This window comes from Carya illinoinensis, chromosome 14 (genome assembly GCF_018687715.1).
Source record: "Carya illinoinensis cultivar Pawnee chromosome 14, C.illinoinensisPawnee_v1, whole genome shotgun sequence".
Taxonomy (NCBI): domain Eukaryota; kingdom Viridiplantae; phylum Streptophyta; class Magnoliopsida; order Fagales; family Juglandaceae; genus Carya; species Carya illinoinensis.
Genome location: NC_056765.1, coordinates 930,745 through 955,472, shown reverse-complemented (window position 1 = coordinate 955,472; position 24,728 = coordinate 930,745). Strand labels below are relative to the sequence as shown.

The window sequence follows — 24,728 nt, the reverse complement described above, 5'->3', positions numbered from 1 at the left end:
ACATCAAGGAAACAAGCATGAGCAAGAAGGGAACAAGTTCACATTAAAATTATAGAGTAATGTTGTAAATCTCTTCAAAATTCGAAATTAGGATTAATGCTCAAAATTAATATTTTATCATAAAGCATTAAAATACATTTTCCACATGTGCATGAATATTTTTGAAAATTAAATTTGAAAATTTTGAAAGATGATTGATTGTCATCTTTTGCATGTGCATGCCTTGATTAAAGGGTTGAACTTTGAAAATATTAAAGATGATTGATTGTCATCTTTCACATGTGCATGTTTTATTTGAATATTTTCAAAAGTGATTGATGCTTTTTTAGACTTATACAAAAAGTAAAAGATTAGGTTTGAATTTTTTGAAAATGAAAGTGTGCTCATTTTGTCATATGCCAAAAGTAAAATATTAGGTTTGATTTTTTTGAAAAAGTGAATGATGTTGTCTTTGACAATTGAGAAAGAAGAACCTTTTATTTGAATTCTTTGAAAAAGTGAATGATGTTGTCTTTGACAATTGAAAAAGAAGAACCTTTTATTTGAATTTTTTGAAAAAGTGAATGATGTTGTCTTTGACATGTGAATCTTTTTAAATTTGAATATGAAGTCTCATATGCCTATAAATAGATCATTTGAGAGCTTCACATTTACAACACCAAGAGCATACAACATTCATTCAAAGCTTTCATTCTCTCTTCTCTAAACATTGAGCCTTAATCCTTGTTCATTTTGAGAGATATAGCTTGCGCTGTATTGTTCTTATTTCACTCGTTGAGGAGTGTTTTCTGATAACCTACCCACTATCAGCTTTTGTATCAGAAAAAGGGTGTGTATAACCCTTGTGTGTGTAGAAAGTATTCTACACAGGGAATAGTTGAATCACCACGTGTAAGGTGATTGCAAGTGTAGAGGGTGTTCTACACGGATCCTTTGTAGCGGTGTTGTTCAAAGGTGTAATAGGTTTCTATCTCCACCTGAAGGAGGTTGAATAGTGAATTTGGGAATCCTCAAGGGGTAGCTTGAGGCGAGGACGTAGGCAGTGGGGCCGAACCTCGTTAACATACTGAGTTTGCTTCTCTCTTACCCTTACTCTTTATATTTATTGTTATTTCATATTTTGTTTATATTTTATATTATATATTTGATTTATAATTGTTATTTTTTTTAATACAACTCAATTCACCCCCCCTCTTGTGTTAGTCATCTGGGCAACAATATTTTATTGTAAAAACCTTTTTTATCTAAAAATTAATTTTTTATTAGTAGGAGTCTTTTTTCATTTCCGAGACCTTTCCCTAGTAATTTTTTCTTTTTAAGGGAAAAGAGGGATACATGCTGCGAATTGATATGGCTTCATCATGTAATCTTTTGATAGATCTGTTTTACAATAATAGTAACTTAACAATCTGACCAGTCTCATCAAAACAATCAGTTTGTGGAATTAATTTTATATAATCACTTTGCAGCTATATATGATGATCCTTGAATGTTATCCTATATATATATATATGCATCATATACATACATATCAGAGCTTGTTATAGGTCCGGTCATCTTATTATAACTTGCTTTTATCAGGTAACGTACGATAGAAGAAAGAAACTACTGCCAACACTAGAAGTCAATAATATTGTTTTTGTTTTTCTGAGAGATATTTGAGCGAGAGAGTGACCTAGCTAGCTAGCTAGCTAGATCGATGATCAGCGTCCATGCATACATGCTGCATGCACCATTAATATTCAGTACCATGCATGATCGATGCAGATCATGCATGCATGCAGTTGGAGATTGAACTTTATAAGTTAGTGGTTTCCCACTTGTACATGCATGATACCATTTGTTGTACGTATATAGATCTTTCACATGACTGGCCTAAATATATATTCTTCTGCTGTTATAAATCAAAGGGATACGCATGCATATGTATGGGAGATCTTGTAATTGGTCACTAAGCTAGTGATCGATCTAGGGAATGGCCGATGGTATCAGATGCCAAAAAATAGATGCAATCCTCTTATAAGATTCTGACAACATCAATATTAGTGCCTCCAAGCATGCAAATATATAGCAGCTTATAGCTTGCTAGGATTCATCGATCTGGCGCAATATATATACGTACATCTATATATGTCAACCACCACTATCAGTGCTAGTACTGGAATCTGAATCAGATGTCAACACAGTAACCAAAATTCCCAAAGTTATTCAGTGAGACACGCCATCATGTAGTAGGACTACTCCTCCAAATTGATCATCGTCGGATATATATACATTAGGATTGTTCAATTGAGTCGGGTTTTTTCTTGACCCAATCAGAACTCAAATAACTGGATTTTAGATCGGAACCGCATTATAAAACCCAAACTAATCCGATCCTGGTTTAGGTCCGATTATGAAACCCGGGTTTTAGGTTTAAAACTCGGTACCCGAGTTATATATATAGAAAAAAACCCATTCATTCTTTAGCAGGCCATGCGATCTCCTCTCTATCTCTCACCTAAATTCTAAACATATCAAAACCCTAGCTCTCTCTCTCTCTCTCTCTCTCTCTCTCTCTCTCTCTCTCTCTCTCTCTCTCTCTCTCTCTCTCTCTCTCTCTCTCTCTCTCTCTCTCTCTCTCTCTCTCTCTCTCTCTCTCTCTCTCCCCGTATCTTTTGCCTTCTTTCTCTCGCCCAAACTGTATCTTCTTCTCTCTCCCTCGCCCAAACAGAAACCCTACCCTTCAAACTTTCCAAACTCTCTCTCTCTCTCTCTCTCTCTCTCTCTCTCTCTCTCTCTCTCTCTCTCTCTCTCTCTCTCTCTCTCTCTCTCCCGTATCTTTTGCCTTCTTTCTCTCGCCCAAACTGTATCTTCTTCTCTCTCCCTCGCCCAAACAGAAACCCTAGCCTTCAAACTTTCCAAACTCTCTCTCTCTCTCTCTCTCTCTCTCTCTCTCTCTCTCTCTCTCTCTCTCTCTCTCTCTCTCTCTCTCTCTCTCTCACCCAAACCATATCTTCTGCTCTCTTCCTCGCCCAAACAGAAACCCTAGCTTTCATAGTTTCCGTCGCCCCCGACCTCTCTCTCTCTCTCTCTCTTCTCAGCCATAGCCTTTGAGTTTGGTACTTAGAGGTTTTCAAAGCAGATCGGTATTTTCTCAAAAGTTCAATAACTCTTTTTTCAGTTTTCACTTTGTGTGCTTTTATTGTGTATTGATAAGAAATTACTGATCTCCAAGATTCTGATCATATATATATATATATATTATGATTCCATTAATTACTCATTGAAGTCTTTTGTTTATTATCGAAAATAAACATGATATCTTAGATAAGAACCTGAACTTCAATTATATTATGGAATGAACAAAAAAAAAAAAAAAAGATAACAAAATGGGGGATGAAGAAGACAAAAAGCCCATCCCCGTTCATTTACCGTCCCTATGGTTCTATGATATGATCATTTTGTGTCTTGGCTGGCTAGCTTTCATGCATGCATAGGACTCGAGCTGCCAGCTCGATGATCTGGAATTCATTTGGGCATATTAATTGCTAACGGCGAGATCTTTATTTGTTAGTGGCCGCTAATTCTCGATCATCTGATCCCTTTGCCATTTGGATTTCATTTGCTTCAATATCCCCGATTATTGAAACAGCCTTCCCACTTACTTGAGCAACCTTTATAGCATCTGGTATCTCTTCCTCAAGAGCGGCTTTATTCTCCATACTCTCTTTGTGCTTTCCCCATAGTACTGAGTAAAGTCCCATTACAATCAAGATAGAACCCAGCACACTGCACCCACCACATGACATGATTTATCTGATTATATTACTAATTAGTAGGTCTACTAATTAAATGATAATGATATATTAATTCCACTACAATAAATATATATATATATATATATATATATTCTGAAGTCACATTTAATATCTCTGGATAATTAAGGATGGCATGCATGCACGCACATTCATGCAAGGATTTTGAGTGAAGAGATCAGAGAGGAAGCTAATTAAATTACCCTCCAAGAAAAATCTTCTCTGCCAGGATAAAGGAGCCCAGAATGGCTACAATTATCATCATCAAGGGGCTAAAAGCAGTTGCAAAGACGGGTCCTTTTTTCTTTATCACTAGCCCTTGGACAAAGTATGAAATGCTTGATGTCACGATTCCCTGAAAGGAAGTTTTAGAAAATAGATCATCAACAGATAATTGACACGTGTTGCATACTACCCTCATGTGGTGCATGCATGCACTGCTCATCGCGAACTGATCAGTACACAGACAGAAAGATACAAAGATTCTAGCTTACAGCATAGGCGGCAGCAAGGAGATTCATGTCAAAGCCAATTTTCCAAACGGAGGTTTTGTGCTCCATGACAAAGGTGACGGCAATGGCTTGAAGAGTGCCCACAAAGCACATCAGAGATGTAAGAGACAGCTGATGATTCTTGTATGTCTTCAACGCATGTGTCTGCAAAATGAAATTAAGATCAGACATACTAAAACATATTTTCTATGTTTTTCCTACAAGAAAGACCGAAAAAAAAAAACAATTAACAAACAACTTCTTGCAATAATATTACTTACTTGCAAAACAAAAAGGCCCGACCAGGCAAGGGTAGCGATGATAAGAAAGATGGAGCCCTTGAACCAGTCCTTGTCGCTGTTTCCGGAGGAACTTTTCGCATAAGATTTAGGAGGATGGATGTGCTTCGACCAAACCATCTCCACTAAGGGTCCTCTGTACAAAGTCATTAGCATAGCCCCAGCCACTGTCACTGCGGTTCCCACTAGCTTTGCTTGGCACCTTACTTTCTTCAGGCTCAGCTTCTCCATTCTTTAATTTATTTTAATTTTCATTGCACCAGATAAAAAGTTTAGCCCAATTAATTCTCAGGAACGATATTTAATTCAATATATATGATGATATTGGTTGCTTTTTTGCATACCTGAATATGACTGCCATGACAAACGTCATGGCAGGGAGCATGTTGCTTATTGCGCATGAGAAAGTTGGCGACGTATATTTCAGCCCGGCATAATAGAAGTTCTGATCAATCACCGGACTGTCAAACACAAACAAAATTACCCTCAGAACCCACAGATAAAGCCAAAAAATTATGATGATGATCTTGACAAGGAATAAAACTAAGGACTAACCCAAGAAGAGCGAGGACGAATATCTGGACGAAAACAGGAAATGTAATCCTTGGCTGCTCTTTCCTGGAAGGGAATTAAACAAATTAACGACGTTCATGTATCAGAACCCCGGCCCCGAAGATTATTTCATACCCAGACGGAAAAATAAGTGAATTGAAAAGCTTGTCCGGGATAGAATTCAAGAATTCAAACCTCTCGAAAATGAAAGCAAAGGGGGCGATGACCGCAGTTGCAAAGGCATGGCGGTAAACCACCAGCACGTAGTGGCTCATCCCTCCGCTGAGAGAAAGTTTACTAAGGATGTTCATTCCGGAATAGCCAAATTGTAGCGATATCATTGCAAAGTAGGGTTTCGAGGCTTCTAGGAAGCCGCTGCAGCATCCGCGCTTCTCCATGTTTCTATTAATTGCCAAGGAAATGGATGGAATTACTTCGATCGCCGGCAGCACTGCCCGCAGCAAAGTTCAAACTAAGACAGAGAGCAAGAAAGAGAGAGAGAGAGAAAGAGATCAGGAAGAACTAGTACTGAAAGATCAGGACTGCGTTTCTTCTCCCTAGCTTAACATGCGGGGTGACTGCCACATTTATAGCACTCTCGTACGGATGTTGTGATCCTCCACTCTGTTAATACTTTCTTCTTGAGGAAAAATTATTATTATGATTTGAGAAATGCTTTAATTATAAATAAATTTCTATAAAAATACACACATACATTAATGTATTTTGATGTGATATGATAATTATATAGAAATTTATTTTATTAAAATAGATCTAATATATCATATAAAATTATGTCAATATAAAAATTTATTTTTGTGAAATATCTTTATAATTGAAGTACTTATTATTATTATTATTATTATTATTATTATTATTATTATTATATGGTCATGTATGATTCACATTATTTTTTTATATAAATTCTATTTATTTAAGTGGAAAACAAGCAAGCATTGTTATATGGATTAATTAATATTCTTGGGGCGTTACGTCAAAAAAAAAAAAAAAAATTCTTGGGGCTGACATAATATTATGTTCCATGTATGATTCACGTTATTTTTTTTATTTATTTATTTTTTTTTTTTGTACAAATTCTAATTTATTTACGTGGGAAACAAGCAATGTTATATGTATTAATATTCTTGGGGCTTTACGTCAAAATAGATAAATATATATATATATATTCTCGTCATGTAGTTGCCACCCGCCATTCTTGCCTTTACCTTGGCAAAAGTGAAATAAAAAGGTTTTTGTGGAGGGCCAAGAAATGTACGTGGTCAATGGCCACAGTTCCACGGACCGACAGAAGTCAAGTCTAGTGAAATCAAGCCCGATTTCGCAGCAATAAGGCAAGAGATTGTTCAGGAAAGCCTCAGTACTTCCACAGTTGAGTTCCACGAAGGCCCAGATAAAACAAAAAAAAAAAGGATTACCGATTAGAAAAATTTAATTGTAAATATAATTATATATTAATATATATTAATTTAATGTAATTAATTAAAAATTAAATTTTATTAAAAATAATATTAATTTAAATTTTAAATATAAAAAAATTAATATTAATACATATAGACTTTATTTTAGGTAACAAAACTATTACCTATTACCATAAGTCGCACGCATGCATGTTGGTACAATTCATGAGAAGTTTTTCTTACAAATTTTACCGTGGTGTTATCGTGACACGTGGACATGAACAGCCCAAAAAGGCCTCTACCTCGATATTTTGTATCTACCAATATATTTTTTTATTTTTTTATTAGAAATAATATTTATAATCATGAAATGTATAAATATTGTGAATTAATATTTTTAAAAAAAATAAACAAATATAGAACTCACGTACATTGAAAAAAAAAACTATTTTTTTAATATTAAACTTTATTTTTTATCAAAACGATTACATGACATTTACGCACTTAAGAAATACTGTATATAGTGCTTGTACAAATATGACACATTCTCTTTAAAAAAAATAAACAAATTTAATATCTATATTAAAATATATATATATATATTTGTTAATAATAGGCTCATTTTTTTAATGGGAGTGCATAAAGAAGCTTGTACACTTTATATATATATATATATATATATATATATCTAGCCCATCACCATTAAAGCAGCAACTTTTAGTTCTCACATTCATGAACAAACAAAGTATCCCTAATCTTTTTAAAATATCATGCATGAGTCAAGACTTTTAAGATAGATATACCATTGCAACTAGTAAAGAATAAGATCACTAAATCAAGGAATTAAAGGTATTCTTTTAAAATTAAGGAAATTATAATAGGATTAATCTTCATCTTGAATTAATGGTACTAAGCATGTTTGTTAATGTTCTAATCTTAATTTCATGTAAAAGGAAGTAGTACTAGCTATTTCGGCCTAAAACTTCATCACAATCATATACATGCACGCATGTGGGATCTCATGATGGTGAAGCATGCATGCACATAAAATTTTTAATTATATATCCACTTAGATACAACTACTTACGTGTATGATGCTTAAATGTTCAAGGGCTGATTGGATTTCTTATTTTGAGAGAGAGAGAGAGAGAGAGAGAGAGAGAGAGAGAGGTGGATTAATGCGTGGCAGCATAAATAATGTTGGGGGATCTGAGTCATCATCATCATCATGCATGCTGGTGAGGGTCATGTAGTAAAAAGCTCATGACCACTACAAGAAAATTGTACATTATTGTCACTTATTTCTTACAAAAATAATTATATCCTATTAAAATGAGTCTGTTTTAATAAAAATAATCATTTTTAATAATAACTATCTAATTTTCTTATAGTGTTAATGTAGATATAGATCATCAACCATTTCATTAATTCATGAAGCAATATATATATATATATATATATATATAAAATATTGGCTCCCACCATGCCATGCATGGTATGCATGACGTATGCCTGCCTAATTTGGTCTTTTTTTAATTGGGGATTATTTATGAGAATTTATATAATTAATTAATTAATTGCATTTTAAATCATGCACAAGTACTAAGTACTCAAGATCGACTTGCTAGTGGGCGGGTGTAAAATTGATATGGATCCCTCATACTTTATATTATTGCATTATTTAATTAAGGGCATATAATTAAGTACGTACGAACAAATATTCCTAATTAATGTCATTAAGAATTATTACTAAATCTACTTAGTTTTTTTTTAATTATTCTAAAATATATTTGAGGTAAAATTATAAATTAGTTAATTTAGTCTATTATTATACCTTTAAAGGAAAGAGAAAAACCTACCTAGATTGTTTCTCTTTTTTTGAGATTAATGTAATTTATGAATTTGTTGTTATTTTAATAATTATCACATAATTTTTAAGAGTTTGGTTTTGGGATTTTAATTCATATAACCTCAAGTTTCTTCTTGTATAAGGTATTCATCTGTCATATGCGGAGGTTATTAATAAAATTGAGATATCATCATCTTCTTTAAAAAAAAAAAAACAAAACAAAAGAGAAAAACAATAAAAGCTATGAGAACTGTTATAGATACAAAGAGATTACATAAAAACAAATCTACAAACTAACGTAATTTCATATGATCCGTTAGATTACTTTACATTAAAAATAACTTTAAAATCTGACATACTACATCAAGTCACGTTAGTTTATATATTCACTTTTATGTAATCTATTTGTGGTTAAAGTATTTCTCAAAAACTATTGGCCATTGATCAATTCAGCATGGGTGTGTATATGAATTTAGTGTTAAGGAATGAGTATCAAATCCAACAAATTAGGGGAAAACTACAGAACAATATATATAATTTACACGCACAATATATATAAATATATATATATATATAAAGGGGAGCAAAGCAAGTCATTAACGAACGTACGTCGATGATTCAAATACATTATATAAACAGGGTAAAGCTGATCATGGAATGAACTGAGTTGTTGGTCTAAAGAACATGATCTCTTTGATCAAGTGGAGCAACGTACAAAATAAAATGGGCTGTCTAATGATCATGATCCCCTCCCAATCATCTCGCATGAATATTCGAGAGCAGCTAGCAGGACCGCCAAAAGTAGCTCTAAATTAAATTAATTAAATGCCTACCTACTTTTTTGTATTTTTGAATCAAAATGCCTACCTACTCAGAAGAAGAGTATGGTGATTATATATGGTGCGTGCATGCGTGGATGTATAGTACGTCCGAATTAATCTCAATAATATTGTTATTATTATTATTCATGACTTAGATGCTACTAATGATCTACCAAGTTGTCAATATTGTTAAGGGTTCTTATTCTTATAATTAACATTGTGCGTCACGCTCCCTAGCTGGCATATTTTCAGCTCTTGACACGTATGAGAGATACCAATTGCGCGCGCGCACAAACACATATATATATATAATGTACAAGTGATCTCGCGCAAGTCTTTTGTAAAAAAAAAAAATGAGTTTTTACTTTTAAAAAGAAAAAAAGAAAATTTTTCACACTTTCTTATAATGAAATCTATTTTTTATGAAAGACTTGCGCAAGATTTATATATTTAATATTTATATATATGTATCATTATTCTATATCATGTTATCAATGGTCTGCTCTTTCTTTCGTGTTTCTCTACATATATATGTGAAATGAAAAGGAAATGAGAGTTTTTCATTGTTTTACATGATGAAAACAAGAAAAAAGAAGAATTGTTTGATTGGACTCAAGTGCAGGTGCAGGGCGAAGTGGAGGAGTTGATATGTGTCCCACATGGTGCGGATGTGTTGGAACTTCTGAGGCAGTCGATCGTCATATGTGTAAAGGTGCGAGCTCGAAAACCATGCATGCTAGCTAGCTGTCCTGATCTTCTTCCTTCTTTGTCTATTCTATTTTCTTTTTCTTTTTCTCTTTTTGGTTTTTCATCGATCGTACTCTATTCGTTTTTCCTTCTACTTTCCCAACTTTACATTTATTTTCAACTCTTATCTTGAGATGCCCCTTTTTTTCAGGGAAGCCAAGAGTGTCTTAAGCCCAGCCGATTAGAATCCTCAAAAATGCTCATGAAAAAACTTGCATATCCCAAGTTGTAGAAAGAAGAGATCGAGAACGAATAATCTAGCAAGTGGCAATGGACATGTAAGCAAAAGCCATTTTGAAGATATGATCCCTATGTTGTGTCTCCGGTCTGTCCGAAAATCACACAAAACAATTTTAAAGTGGTTCAGCAAATTGCTTACGTCCACTGGAGCCTCTTTTATAGAATTTGTATGAGATTTACAAAACACTCTACAAAATTCTATTTCTCTCTCTCTCACGTTCCTCTTCCTCTCTTTTACCCACTGCCTTTTATCTTCAGAGCTCTCTTCTATTTATAGGAGAAGAGCAGCCCACCTGTTGCAGCTTCTTCTGACTTGGGAGAGGGTGGGTGGCCTAACTATGGTAGGTGGTGGTGGGTGGTGGTGGGTGAGCATGAGTTGGTGGCTGCAAACCCAAACTCATTTCACACTCACACTTACACTTAGGTTGATTTCAACAATCACCCCCTCCACCCAAGTGTGCCATACCAGGATGCTTACAAACTGATTCATTCTTCAAATGAATGCACCACATTCTTTGACATGAGAGACTTCTGCTATCGAATACGCTCCAATGCACCCGAGGGTGCTCAGCAGTGTTCAATACTGATCAAGTCCAAACAGTGTTGGAACTTGATCCCTGTGACGACCTTCGTCAATATATCTGCTGGATTATCTTCAGTGCCAATCTTCTGAAGTTTGATGTCATCTTCTTCCAATATTTCACGTACAAAGTGAAATCTGACATCTATATGTTTTGTTCGAGAGTGATATACTTGATTCTTGGCCAAATGAATTGCACTCTGACTGTCACAGTAAACGGTAACCTCTTGCTGCTCAAAGCCCAAATCTGTTACCAATCCCTGTAACCAAATAGCTTCTTTCACGGCTTCTGTTACAGCCATGTATTCAGCCTCAGTTGATGATAGTGCAATTGTTGACTGCAAAGTTGATCGCCAACTAACTGGTCCTCCAGCCATAGTGAACACATAACCAGTTGTCGATCGACGTTTGTCAAGATCACCTGCATAGTCTGAGTCAACATATCCAGTTACTAGACTATCTTCACTCTTCTCAAACCTCAAACCAACATCTACGGTCCCCGCAATATACCGTAGAATCCACTTAGCCGCATGCCAATGAACCTTTCCAGGATTATGCATATAGCGACTAACCAAGCTAACGGCCTGGGAGATATCAGGTCGTGTACACACCATGGCATACATTAAGCTTCCAACAACACTTGCATATGGTACATTCTTCATGTAGTCTCGCTCTTCATCGGTTTTAGGAGACTGCAATGCACTGAGCTTGAAATATGGGGCCATAGGAGTACTCACCGGCTTCGTCTTTGAGTCGATGTTGAATCGTTGCAGTATTCTTTTCAGATACTGTTTCTGAGTAAGGTGAACTATACCTTTCACCCTATCTCTGCTGATCTCCATTCCCAGTATTCTTCGTGCTTCTCCTAGATCTTTCATTTCAAACTCATTACTTAACTGAGTTTTTAAGCGATCTATCTCCCCCTTGCTTTTACATGCAATTAACATATCATCTACATATAAAAGTAAATAAATGAAAGATCCATTTGCAAGTTTTCTGAAATATACACAATGATCGTATTGGCAACGAGTGTATTTCAGATCCAACATAAAGCGGTCGAAACGCTTGTACCATTGTCGAGGTGACTGCTTCAAGCCATAGAGAGACTTCTTCAGACTGCATACCCAATTCTCTTTGCCAGCTTCTTTGAATCCTTCTGGTTGAGACAGATAAATCTCCTCTTCCAGATCACCATGTAAGAAAGCTGTCTTCACATCAAGCTGTGCTAACTCAAGATCATATTGTGCAACCAAAGCTAACAATATCCGAATGGATGAATGTTTCACAACAGGAGAGAATACTTCACTGTAGTCAATTCCCTCTGTCTGAGCGTAGCCCTTGGCTACCAACCTAGCTTTGTATCTCACTCCATTTTTAGCAGCTTGATCATCTTTCTGATTGAAGATCCACTTACAGCCAATTGTCTTCTTTCCTTTTGGAAGCGGCACAAGCTCCCAAGTCTGGTTCTGGTGAAGAGACTGCATCTCTTCATTCATCGCCTTTGTCCATTCAACTTGTTCACTGGACTGTACGGCTTCTCTGTAAGTGGTTGGGATCTCACCCCCTTCAGCTGGTAATGCATATGTCACATAGTCTGAATAACGTATCGGTACACGTTTCTCTCGTCTCGGTCTGTTGGTTGCTATTGACTCAGGTTGACTTGGAGGTACTATGACTGGATTATCAACCTCATCTTGTCCATGCTTTCCCAACTTCTTTGAAGTAATAAACTCCACACTCTGCGAATCATCTAATGTTTCGCCATCACTGCTGCCTTCACTGGAATCTTTATGCTTATGTGACTTAAGCATCTCAGATTCGTTGAATGTAACATCTCTACTGATGATTACCTTTTTGGACTCTACACACCAGAGTCTATACCCTTTTACACCGATACTAAAGCCCAAGAATTTTGCTTTCTTGGCTCTAGGATCAAGCTTACTTTCTTTAGCATGATAGTAAGCAGGACATCCGAAAATGTGTAAAAAGTCATAATCAGTAGCATGTTTACCTCTCCACACTTCAATGGGCGTCTTCCCATTATTGGCAGCTGCTGGTAGTCGGTTAATGAGGTGACAGGCATAGGTCACAGCTTCAGCCCAAAATTGTTTACTGAATCCACCATTCAGCAACATACATCGCACTTTCTCTAATAAAGTACGATTCATTCGTTCTGCCACACCGTTCTGCTGCGGTGTACCTCTTACCGTGAAATGTCTGACAATTCCCTCTCTTCGGCATACTTCCATGAAGGGGTCTGAAGTGTACTCACCTCCATTATCAGATCTGAGCCGCTTGATCTTCCTGTCGGTCTGAGTCTCAACCATTTTCTTCCAATCAAGGAAGATTTTCAGCACTTCATCTTTGTTCTTCATCGTATACACCCACACACGACGAGAATAATCATCAACAAAAGTTACAAACCAATGTTTACCTCCCAAAGATGCATTTTGGGTAGGTCCCCAAACATCGGAATGCACATAGTCAAGAATTCCCTGTGTATTGTGTACTGCGGTTCCAAACTTGATTCGCCTCTGCTTCCCCAATACACAGTGCTCACAGAAAGATAGTTTACATGTCTTGGCACCTTTGAGTAAGCCTTGCTTCACCAGTGTTTGCAAAACTTTTTCTCCTGCGTGTCCCATACGCATATGCCAAAGACTGGTGGTGTCGGCATCAGTCTCATCTAGCTTCTCACAGCCTGTGGAAGCTCTTCCATCAACAGTACTTCCTTGCAAGAAGTACAAGTTTCCTCGCCTCAAACCCTTCATTGCCACCCGAACTCCCATTAGTACTTTGAGAGTTCCATCTTCAATGGCGATTCTGAATCCCTTCGAATCCAGAGATCCCAGTGAGATGAGATTCTTCCGTAAGTCCGGAACGTACCGAACTTCTGTCAGAGTCTTGACGCTGCCATCGTGCAGCTTTAACCGAATGCTACCTACTCCTTGAGTCTTACAGGCACTATCATTGCCCATAAGTACTGCTCCACCATCAATCTTTGTGAAATCAGTAAACCAGTCCCGATTGGGACACATATGATAGGTACATCCGGAATCCATAATCCATTCATCGGAACGACAAATGGATGATGAACTTGCCAAGGCAAAATCTGACTCGTCATCTCTGTCCACGACATTGGCTGTGTTGGGTTGATTCTGCTGTTGTCCCTTCCGGTTGGGACAATCCTTCTTCCAGTGTCCTTTGTTGTGACAAAAGGAACACTCATCTCTGGCGAGTTTTCTGCCGACTGATGAACCACGCGATGTGGCTCGGGTTTTCGAATGAAAACCTTTCCTCCTTCCGGGATACCTTGACTGTGGTCTCCCCCTTGCTGTTAGCGCTTCACTTGATGTATCTTGATGTACCTGTTTATCTTTTCTCCGGTACTCATTGCTAATTAAAGAGCTAGATACATCTTCAAAACTAATCTTTTCCTTCCCATACAATAGAGTAGTAATTAAATGCTCATATGTATCAGGCAAGGAATTCAACAGTAGTAAAGCCTTATCTTCATCTTCGATTTTAACATCCAAGTTTAACAAATCAGCAAGAATTTGATTATAATTATTCAGATGTTCAGACATTGAAATACCTTCACGAAATTGGAATCTGAAGAGCTTCTTCTTCAAGTGCAAACGGCTCTCAATGCTCTTCTTCATGAATTTATCCTCCAATTTCTGCCAAAGTACCCTAGCATCTGTCTCTCTCATGACAAAATACTTTTGTTCTTTGGTAAGGCATAATCGGATTGTACTACAAGCTTGAGTACTAAGCTTCTTCCAACCCTGATCAGTCATATCATCTGGCTTTCCTCCCAACGCAATATCCAACTCTTGTTGGATCAACACGTCCATGACTTCACATTGCCACATGCCAAAGTTGCTTGTTCCATCGAACTTTTCAACTTCAAGCTTGGCATTTGACACAGTGGACCGACGTCCCGAGCTACTGGAATGTTCAGAGCTCCTGTCTCTTCCAGATCCTTCCATTTGAATTTTAAAAAATTTAGACTCAAAATTTCAAAATTCTAACCGTACGGATGAGTCCGGAACGATCCAAATAGTAAGAAAGCACTATTTGATTGTTGAAATCGGACTCCGAATGGCTTAGATCAAGCCGAAATTGGATCTGAAAAACGGACGGTTGTGATCTGTCTGGAGCGTGGGATGCACGCGCTGAACAGTGCGCGTGGGCGGCGAGTAGGCGCGTGGATTACACGCGCTACAGTACTGTCTGCGCGTGGGGAGCGCGTGAGGCGCGTGTCAGTCACGCGCTGAACCTTTGTAGGGCGCGTGAGGAGCGTGTCTACCACGCGTCTTCAACCTCTGGAGCGCGTGAGGGCGCGTGGGCGCGTGTGGTTCAGTCGTCTTCTTCCTCCGACGCGCGTGGAGGCGCGTGGATGACAGCAGTGCACGCGCGGACCTTCTAGGGGCGCGTGTGAGCTACTCCGACCTCCGTTTTCGATTCCGTTTGCGGCAACGGATTCGTTTCAACGCGAGGAACACCCTGGAGTTGTCAAAAATTGATTTTGAACAACTTGAATTTTCAGACAGCTCGAACCAGAGCTCTGATACCAATTGTTGTGTCTCCGGTCTGTCCGAAAATCACACAAAACAATTTTAAAGTGATTCAGCAAATTGCTTACGTCCACTGGAGCCTCTTTTATAGAATTTGTATGAGATTTACAAAACACTCTACAAAATTCTATTTCTCTCTCTCTCACGTTCCTCTTCCTCTCTTTTACCCACTGCCTTTTATCTTCAGAGCTCTCTTCTATTTATAGGAGAAGAGCAGCCCACCTGTTGCAGCTTCTTCTGACTTGGGAGAGGGTGGGTGGCCTAACTATGGTAGGTGGTGGTGGGTGGTGGTGGGTGAGCATGAGTTGGTGGCTGCAAACCCAAACTCATTTCACACTCACACTTACACTTGGGTTGATTTCAACACCCTATATATCTCAAGTTTCCATCAGCAAGTAGCAAATTGGCATAAGTACGTACGTAAGCAGCTAGCTAGGACGCGCTCTCATATCTATGCCATTTTTTCTAGCCATCAGTGTTTTTAAATGGTAGATTAATGCCTTAGAAATGCATGAAGATTCATTAATATTTGTGCAGGGAAAAGTGAGTACTTATATTTATGATCACTATATCATATATTGTTTCAGAATTTCAATAGCATGAGAGAGAGAGAGAGAGAGAGAGAGAGAGAGAGAGAGAGAGAGAGAGTCTAGGGCCCCTCATGAGTAAATGGCCACCAGGATGCAGACAGTGCTGGGAAAGCAACATGCACCACTCCTTTCAAATATCAATTGGACATTGAATTGAAGGATTATTGATCAATCATCACCTTCAAACGTCTCTTCAGGCACCCTTTAATTAGCTCTGTGCATGCTTAACTTTATCAAAACGAAAAAACATTAATTAATTATGGTACGTACGTAGCCTTTTGGCTTAGTTCTTTCAAGTCCTGATCATTAATACTGTTCTTAGCAACAGAACAAGTTTGTTTCTACAGTACATGTAATGCTCATGTGTGAAGAAGACCTAGCAAGCTAACACACTTCCAAAAGGCTTTTCTAATTTGCAAAACCTCCTCGATCTACCTATTTAAAACTGTCAGTTTATTTGGTAATCAAGGGCTGACCTAGCTGTGATTACAAGACTAGAAGTGAGCTTACTTGATCAGGTTGCCTACACTTAGCTAGGGACAAGATCATTTGTTCACAACCCATTTCTGATCTTCTTTTATGATCTCTTTATACTAACCAAGAGATCATTAAAATAATCCTTAATTATTCCCATGGATTCCTTTTCTTTACTTTCCCAATCCCTTTTCTTGTAAGTATGGTGTAAATTAATACATAAATTGCAATTAATTTGGAACAAAAATGGAGGCATTCAGATGATCAGGTTTTGGCTGCTATTCAAAACTCTTTCAGGTTCAGTACTGCAAAATCATATAACCACTAGGCAGGCAGGCATGCACCATGACATCACAAACTGTCATATGATCAAGTGCTTCTTCAAATACCTTGCATCGATTCATGCAAAAGATCATCCCCCATAATTAACACATGAAGTAGTACTGAAACTTGCAGCAATATCAAAGCCTCAATATATATGTAGGGGACATTCCATTAGCAAATCGAGTTTCATATTCTGTCCACAAGTGATGATTATTTAACTAGAGGGAACGAGTGATTTTCTTCTGGCGTAGCCTTTCCAAAAAAGCCTTACCATGCATTCACTTCAGTTTTCTATACAATATTGTTGGCTTCCATAAATCCAAATCGCTAAAGGTTCTTTGTCTCCCACATCAATCTCCACCAAAAACTTTCATGCATGCTAGCTAGCTCTTAGTTTAGACAAAAGAAAAAGTCACGATCGATGCTGCAGCTTGCTCTTGGTGATCGATCAGATCCCATTAAGCAAAGCAAAGCAAAGTGCACATTATATTAGCTTTTTGTAGCCTATACTTATTGACCAGAAAGCCTTCTATTACTGACTCCTTAAGACCAATCATGTTCATCTTTATTAACCGGTCAAAGATTCACATATACTTTGTAAACGATCCCAACATATACATGATCTTTGATCTTTTATACGTGAAATCAGCTTTGGCTTTAGCCCTTTACGTACAGATTTTCATCGTGAAGCTTGGCTGACTACTCATGAATGGCAAACCAATTGATTTCCGAGAACCACTTCATCAGGCCGGCCAGGAAAATTACAAAAACCAAATGCCTTTTCACGTAAAACTTTGCATGCATGCAATATATAGAAAAATATGCAAGAAAAGTGTTCAATAATTTTATAATCCAGATCAATATTACGACACTTGGAGGGCCACCTAATTATTCACAAACTGATTAAGGAAGATATTACGAGGAAGATATTATCATGTCTGTGGGACCAGTTAATAATTAGTTTGCATGATTGAATATAAACGCATCAATAATTTTAGTGGACTTTGATTAGGTCGAGTCTAATTAGGGATCCATTAGTATTTCCATTAATATCATGATAGAAGTGCGTTGCTTTAAATATTTGGGTAGTTGGACCAACTTTATTTAATTAACTTCCTACTTTATTACTTTATAATAATTAACAAAAATTTTATTACTTTATAATAATTAACAAAAATTTTATGTGCAGTGACTTTTACGTACTTTTTTATGCGTATTTCATTAATGTAATTGACTGTATTTTTAATATAAAATAATTATTTTAACCAATTAGATCAGTGAAAAACGTAAGAAGTATATAAAAATGATTGTATATAGCATAATTCATTAATTAATTAGTGCATAAAGTTTATATTTTAACTTTTATAAGCTTTCCCACAAAAAATTGCTGCGTGAACATAATATTTATCTTTTATTTTTTATTTTGGGAAGTAAAAGGGTTTCTCAAACAAGACATAATTAGTGTGACAGCTGATTGATATTATCTTAACATAAGATCGTCAAGATTAAGTGCTCAAACAACCAATAGAATACTTATGCATCTTGAGGTGATATTAGAAGTTAGAACACCCTAGCCTTTAATACTTTTGCATTGTGGATCGACTTGGCTACAAAGAAACCCAATAAAAAACCAATACACCACTGGTCACATTTGATGTGTTGGGCTGCATTTTGTTGGGTCGTCTGTCAATATCGGTCTAGTTTTCAGCCTAATCGAGGTATGTGGTGGAGTTTTGGGTTGGATGAGTTCGTGGGTTGATGCGATAGTGCATTAGTATTAGGAAGAAAATTTCTTGAGATTCAAAGAATAATGGATCTTATAATATTTATGGTCACTATTTTATCAGTCTTTTCTATGAAACTTTAATTGAATAAAAGAATCAACAATTCCATTAGCGAATGCATAGTGTGGATTGGCTCCTATTTGTCATATGGGAGTTGTCCATTAGGTCAATAGGCAACTTGATATGTTAAAATAACCATATCCACATTAATATACAAAAGCATGTATGCATATTGAGGTACGGTTTGGACAGCGAAATAAGATGAGATGGTTTTAGATAAAAGTTGAAATTAAATAAAATATTGTTATAATATTAATTTTTTAATTATTATTGTTTTAAGATTTGAAAAGGTTGAATTATTTATTATATTTTATGTAAAAATTTAAAAATATGTAATGATGAGATGAGATGAAATACTCTCGCTATACAAACGCGACCTAAGTGTCACAAGCACTCTATTATGTTGCAATTGTGCAACTTGAAGTAAATTATGTTAATGAACAGATTGTTCAATAAATCTTTTCTTTCTAATATTACAACATAAGTAATCAATCAAATCGTTCTCTTGATTGAACACTTTCTACAATGAAATTTTTAATTTATATATATATATATATATATAATATTATTGATAGTGATTTTGCTGAAGAGTAATGTTATATACAGTCGTAGAGTGTGTAAACGTCGCGCAATCGTTTTAAAAAAGAGTGAGATTCACGATTAAAAAGTTAATTTTTTTTCATGTGAATCATGTATTAATTCAATTTTTTTAAAGAGAATACGTAACGCTTACACAACCACGATTATAAATATTATTTTCCTATTAATAAAACATTTAATGTGAGTTTGCAACCGTATCACTTCGGTTTTTTCTGTTGAAACAAGAGTCAACAGTCAAACAAGCCCGGCCCAGATTCTGCATGTAAAGATCGAGTCCACACAGCCTTCACACTCAAACTCCACCACAGAACGCAAAAATATCATCCCTTCGACTTCGTGTCTCCCTCTCACTCTCTCAATCACCCCCAGCAAAATCCAAACTTCTCTCTCGAACTCCAACCCCAGAAAAAACCCACAAAGGAAATCATATACTTTTTTCCAAGACATACATACAACCTCTGCAAGGTCAGGTCTCATTACCTGTGAAGTCTTTCTGAGCCCCGTTATCTTGTTTCAAAGGATGGCATGTGCTTCACAAGCAGTGATGGCTGCAGCCAACACCTGCACCTTCCCAACGCAAAGGTGGTTCAACAACAAGTACCAGAGTGTGAGTAAAGTACGGACTTCCAGCCTCTTCACTGTCAAGGCTTCCACTGAAGAAACTGACTGCAATGTTGAAGAATGTGCTCCTGATAAGGAGGTGATTATCTCTCTCTCTCTCTCTGTACTTTTGGTGCGAAGAAATATTGGACAATATTAGATATCAGATATATTGGGGTTTTCAGGAAAAAAAAAAAAAAAAAGACTTTCTCTTACTTCATTGGAAGAATTCGGAATTTGATTCGGATGTTCCCTTAGAAAATATGTTGAATCGACGTGGTGAATTTAGCTTTTGTTGATTGATACAAACTTTTAGTTTTTTCAGTCAATTTTAAGATTTTTGTTGTAATGCTCAGTTCTAAAAGTTTCCTTCGGCTTTGTCTATCAAATAATAAAGAGCTGTAGTATTAGCCAGATTTTCCATAGATTTTCTGTTTTAAGTTTTTTTCTTTTCTTTTCTCCCAGGTCTATTGACCTTGTTATGGCACATGTGTGAGTGTTGAGTTTCATCACCTCACTTTCAAACTTTTCATCTTATCTTATCTATCTTTACAATTTTTTCAAATTCATTCACAAAATAAAATAAATAATTCAACTTTTTCAATTTTTAATACAAAAATAATATTAAAATAATCTATTCTAATAATATTTTATTTAACTTTCAACTTTAATCTCAATTCATCTTTTGAAAACAAACGGCGCCACTAAAATGGTTGATAGATGATCAGGTCCCTTCTATATACTTGAACTTTTAAGGCTTAAGTAGGTGTCTGCACTTGTATCGAGGCCTCAACTGAAGATTCTTGAGGTGTTTACTTCGTCTTGGCAATTGTTCTTGTATAGTTTTACAAATGCCATTGGCATAATGACCATATAATTGCAGCTACTTTATCAGCTTAACAAGTTGGTAACCAGGATTCATGGCAGTGCTAAACTGAGGTGGTAGCCTCATTACCTCACAAGATTTGCACGCTATGGTTCATGTCAGACTCAGGATTCACTTCATTTTTGAAATTTTAAGTCTCGATGTGACATTGGTTTTCTGAAAGAAGAGCTTGCTTACTCACTCAAATCATTTTGCCTACTTAATCAATTGTGTTGTTTATGCTTTTGTCAAATAGACGTGCAGTTAATATCAGGAACATCATGTGGATGCTTTTGACATAAGAAGTTTGGTGTTTTTCTTACTGTAAAATTAGGTCGGGAAGGTCAGCATGGAGTGGTTAGCAGGGGAGAAGACCAAAGTGGTAGGAACATTTCCACCTCGCAAACAGGGTTGGACAGGTTATGTTGAGAAAGACACTGCTGGGCAAACAAACATATATTCAGTTGAGGTTGGTGGTTTTAAGCTATTACTATTTCCAAGGTTTCTCGTTCTTTTTTTTAATTACGCTATTATGAAAGAGTATTTTAACAGAGTTTATTTGGTTGAAGGACAAAATAACGTGCAAAAAAGGAAAAATCTTGTGAAAAATGATTATTAAGAGCATAACTTTGTACAAATTTTTATTTAGATTTTATTTTGAGGGATAATTTGGTATATATATATGTATGTATGTATGCTATCATCATAATCAAGATATGATATCCTCCCTGTGTACTTGGGCTTTGTCTACTTTTATGAAAAAAATCCCTTGATTACCGATCAAAAAAAAAAAAAGAAAAGAGATATGATATAGCAAAGAAATTGATGTTAGTTAGCAAAACTGTTTTCACTCAATTGATCTCTTCCTCCTATCCATGAAATTCAGAGTACTGGAAACTGCATCTAATTGCATCAAGGATATTTTCATCGACATGTTTTTATTTTACTTAAAAGTAGAATAACTCTATTCTAAGGCCTTTACACCACACACCATCCACATGACATAATTAATTTGAAAGATAGATTTTAAAAGTTTTGAATTTTACAAATCAAATTATGCCATGTGGATGATGTGTGGTGTAGAAGCTTTAGAATGGTATTGAAATAACTTGTCATCAACATGCTAGTAAATGAATTGAGTAAAACTTTTTCAGAATATCTGCCCTTCATTTTTTCTCAAAAAAAAATATCTGCCCTTCATATCTATCAAATTCTTATGAACTGAACAGTGCTTAAAAGTGGTGCATATATAGTTGATTGTCTTCATGATAGAATAGGAGACTCGTCCATTCATGAAAATGCCAAACCTCCTATCTTATAGCTGAGTGTTTCTTCCTGATAGCCTGGGAGGAGGCTGGTTGATTCATGAAAATGCATAACTTCCTCTCTTTGCCTTGTTGTCATGAAATTGTTCCTCTGTCAACACCTTGATTGCACATGCCTTATACTACCTACTTGGAAAATTATTTATTTTTCCCCTCTTTTATTCTTTCTGATATGTTCCAAATTAGCCTGAGAATCCCGGCTCATCCTTTTGGATGGGAATTCAAGGAAATTGTCAGTCTCTTGCATATAAGAAATCTGAGACTCCTGCAAGATTGATTGAGGAGTTAATTACCATAGGCCGCAATTCCATTTGGACCATCAGAGATGGTCATTTTACCACAAGCAGTAGGCCTCCTAAAAAAGGGCTTGTCTATACATAAACGAAGTATTTCAAGAGAAATAACTAACTTAGTGATTCTCAGCGAAAAATTTAAAAAAAAAAAAAAAAAAAAAACCCTAAGTGAGTGATTTGAAAAAGAATAATATTACTATAAGTAGGCGGAAAGTAATAATATCGACTCAAACACTACAATAGAAGTGTGCTGAATCAAGAGTTTGTATCATGTGTCCCCCCACCCAATAGGTGCCCATGTTCTAGGGCCTAAGCACAGAGTTGTCGGTGAAACTTCTAAGTTGAAACAATGGAATGTTTTGGTGCACACAGCAGGTAGGAAGAAAACTCTAAATGAACCATTGCAGCCATCTGTTCTTAGGATTGATACTTATTTCTTCTGTATTTTCCTTTCTTCTGCGCTTCTCTCTCAGTACTTCAGTTTTGTGGCCTTTTGCATCTAATATCTTCTGAACCTCCCAGCCGGCAGTTTACGTGGCAGAAAGTGCAATCAGCTCCGGTACTGCTGGTACTTCTTCCGATGGAGCTGAGAACACTGCAGCAATTGCTGGTGGCCTTGCCCTCATCTCTATTGCTGCAGCTTCAACGGTACTCCTTCAAGTTGGTAAAAGCCCACCTCAAGTGCTGACGGTAGAATACTCTGGGCCATCGCTAAGTTACTATGTCAACAAGTTTAAACCTCAAGAAATTATTCAAGCCTCGGCACCAAACCAGACTGAATCACTCTCATCAGTTCGGGAAGATATTCCTGACATGGAAGCCCCCCAGATTGATGTCAACTCCCAAATTCAGCCTGAGTCGTGAGAAGGACTCTTTGGTTATTAAAGTTGGTTGGTATGATTCTTGAAATGAAAAATCTTGCTGCAGTTTTTTGCTTCATATTATAAATGTATCTAATTTTATGATTAAGACATATGTTCTGCAACCTTACAGAGATGTATATCACATTTATCACGAGCATGCTTAGAAATCCAGTTTTGCTTATGCCATATCTTAAATGTTTGAAAGTTTTCTACCATTGTTTTCAATCTAATTGTCTATATTTGAGGGATGCTTGAAGTAATGTAGCGCCATGGTTCTGATTCTTCTGAAGCCGCAGAAACTTGGTGAGGTGTTGAATACATATTGCTTTAGGATTTCATCATGGGAATTATTTCTTAGGTACAAGCAGCAGGAAAAGATTAATAATGACTATCCATGGCAGCCGATTTATAAAACCTTTTAGTTTTTTGGGAGGGTTTGAGTCTTTCTTCAGGAAAATTCTCTTTTATTTTATCCATAAAGTAAAAAGTATGGTATTGTAACTATCTCATCTGATCTGATCTCATATAATTATTATAATTTTCACAAATTTCTATACAAAATATAGTAAACAATTCAACTTTTTCAAATTTCAAAACACAATTAATATTAAAAAATTATATTACAGTTATATTTTATTCAATTTTCAATAAAATACTTTATCTCATATCATCCAAACTGTATAATCAAACGAGGTCTAATTTTGGAATGTTTGAAAATTAACAAGTAGAATGAGGTTGTAAAACCTTAAAGAAGAAGAAAATAATGAGCATGATTTATTTATTTACGAACAGCTTAAATTCAATATTTCGAAAAAAAACAAAAAAACCTGGGTGGGCTGTTTTGGTGGAGAGATATGGGTAGAATTTCTTTGATTGTAATCCAGCTTAGGATCCTCTTGTAGAAGTGGGCTTGTCAACTGAGGCTTTTGCACGTGGACTACTATTCTTATGATGACTGAATTATTACTGGTTTTTTACCGTAATTTATAGCATTTTTGGTAGAATTATTTTTAATTGGCTTAATAACATTTTATTTTGAGATACATGCAAAATTAAACAATTTTGCATAAAAAAAATATTAAATATTGTAAGGGCTTCGTTCGGACAAGGGATGAGAAAGATAATTCTTAAAACTTTAAAATTTTTTGCAATTTTATCTCTAAACATCACTTAAACACAAAAAATAAAAAATAAAAAAAATTATGTCAAATATTTAACTTTTTCATTTAATCATTAACTAATCATTATCTAAATACAGTGTTAACATTGTATTTCATAAACCTATAGGCCGGCTTCTCAAAAGTCAGTGTCTTCAGTCTTGCAGACTGTTAACACAGAAAAGAAATCGATAGAATATGGCCTTTGGATGGTTGGGAGAGCTCTGATGCTTAAGTCAATAATATTCTTAAAAAGTATGCAGGAGAATCTAGAAAAGTAGAGAATTTAGAAAATATATGAGTATGTAGAGAGTAATCCATGTTTAATATATGGGGGTTCCCTTTTATGTATTATCTTGAGGGCTAGGCAACCATGTCCTGTGACTAAGGGAGGGGTGTCATCCTGAAATCCCTTCTGT

General features: G+C 36.0%; 2 protein-coding genes across 2 annotated transcripts; one reads left to right on the top strand and one right to left on the bottom strand.

Moving 5' to 3' along the window:
• Positions 1 to 3,305: 3,305 nt before the first annotated feature.
• On the bottom strand, positions 3,306 to 5,719 carry LOC122294587 (WAT1-related protein At5g07050-like). The gene is made up of 7 exons (XM_043103467.1): positions 5,335 to 5,719; positions 5,143 to 5,205; positions 4,932 to 5,048; positions 4,570 to 4,819; positions 4,292 to 4,453; positions 4,001 to 4,152; positions 3,306 to 3,771 (listed from the first exon to the last, which is right to left on the bottom strand). Exons 1-7 carry the CDS (start codon positions 5,535 to 5,537, stop codon positions 3,546 to 3,548), a joined length of 1,173 nt encoding a protein of 390 aa, XP_042959401.1. The 5' UTR covers positions 5,538 to 5,719; the 3' UTR covers positions 3,306 to 3,545.
• Positions 5,720 to 19,513: 13,794 nt separating this feature from the next.
• Positions 19,514 to 23,338, top strand: LOC122295047 (protein MAINTENANCE OF PSII UNDER HIGH LIGHT 1). The gene is made up of 3 exons (XM_043104067.1): positions 19,514 to 19,906; positions 21,006 to 21,140; positions 22,812 to 23,338. Exons 1-3 carry the CDS (start codon positions 19,727 to 19,729, stop codon positions 23,151 to 23,153), a joined length of 657 nt encoding a protein of 218 aa, XP_042960001.1. The 5' UTR covers positions 19,514 to 19,726; the 3' UTR covers positions 23,154 to 23,338.
• Positions 23,339 to 24,728: the final 1,390 nt, after the last annotated feature.

Coding starts and splice junctions, on each gene's coding strand:
- LOC122294587 (XM_043103467.1), bottom strand. CDS start 5,537: ATGGAGAAGCGCGGATGCTGCAGCGGCTTCCTAGAAGCCTCGAAACCC. Junction 4,820..4,931: donor GTCATGGCAGTCATATTCAG/GTATGCAAAAAA, acceptor AATAAATTAAAG/AATGGAGAAGCTGAGCCTGA. Junction 4,454..4,569: donor CGGGCCTTTTTGTTTTGCAA/GTAAGTAATATT, acceptor TTCATTTTGCAG/ACACATGCGTTGAAGACATA.
- LOC122295047 (XM_043104067.1), top strand. CDS start 19,727: ATGGCATGTGCTTCACAAGCAGTGATGGCTGCAGCCAACACCTGCACC. Junction 19,907..21,005: donor AATGTGCTCCTGATAAGGAG/GTGATTATCTCT, acceptor CTGTAAAATTAG/GTCGGGAAGGTCAGCATGGA. Junction 21,141..22,811: donor CAAACATATATTCAGTTGAG/GTTGGTGGTTTT, acceptor TGAACCTCCCAG/CCGGCAGTTTACGTGGCAGA.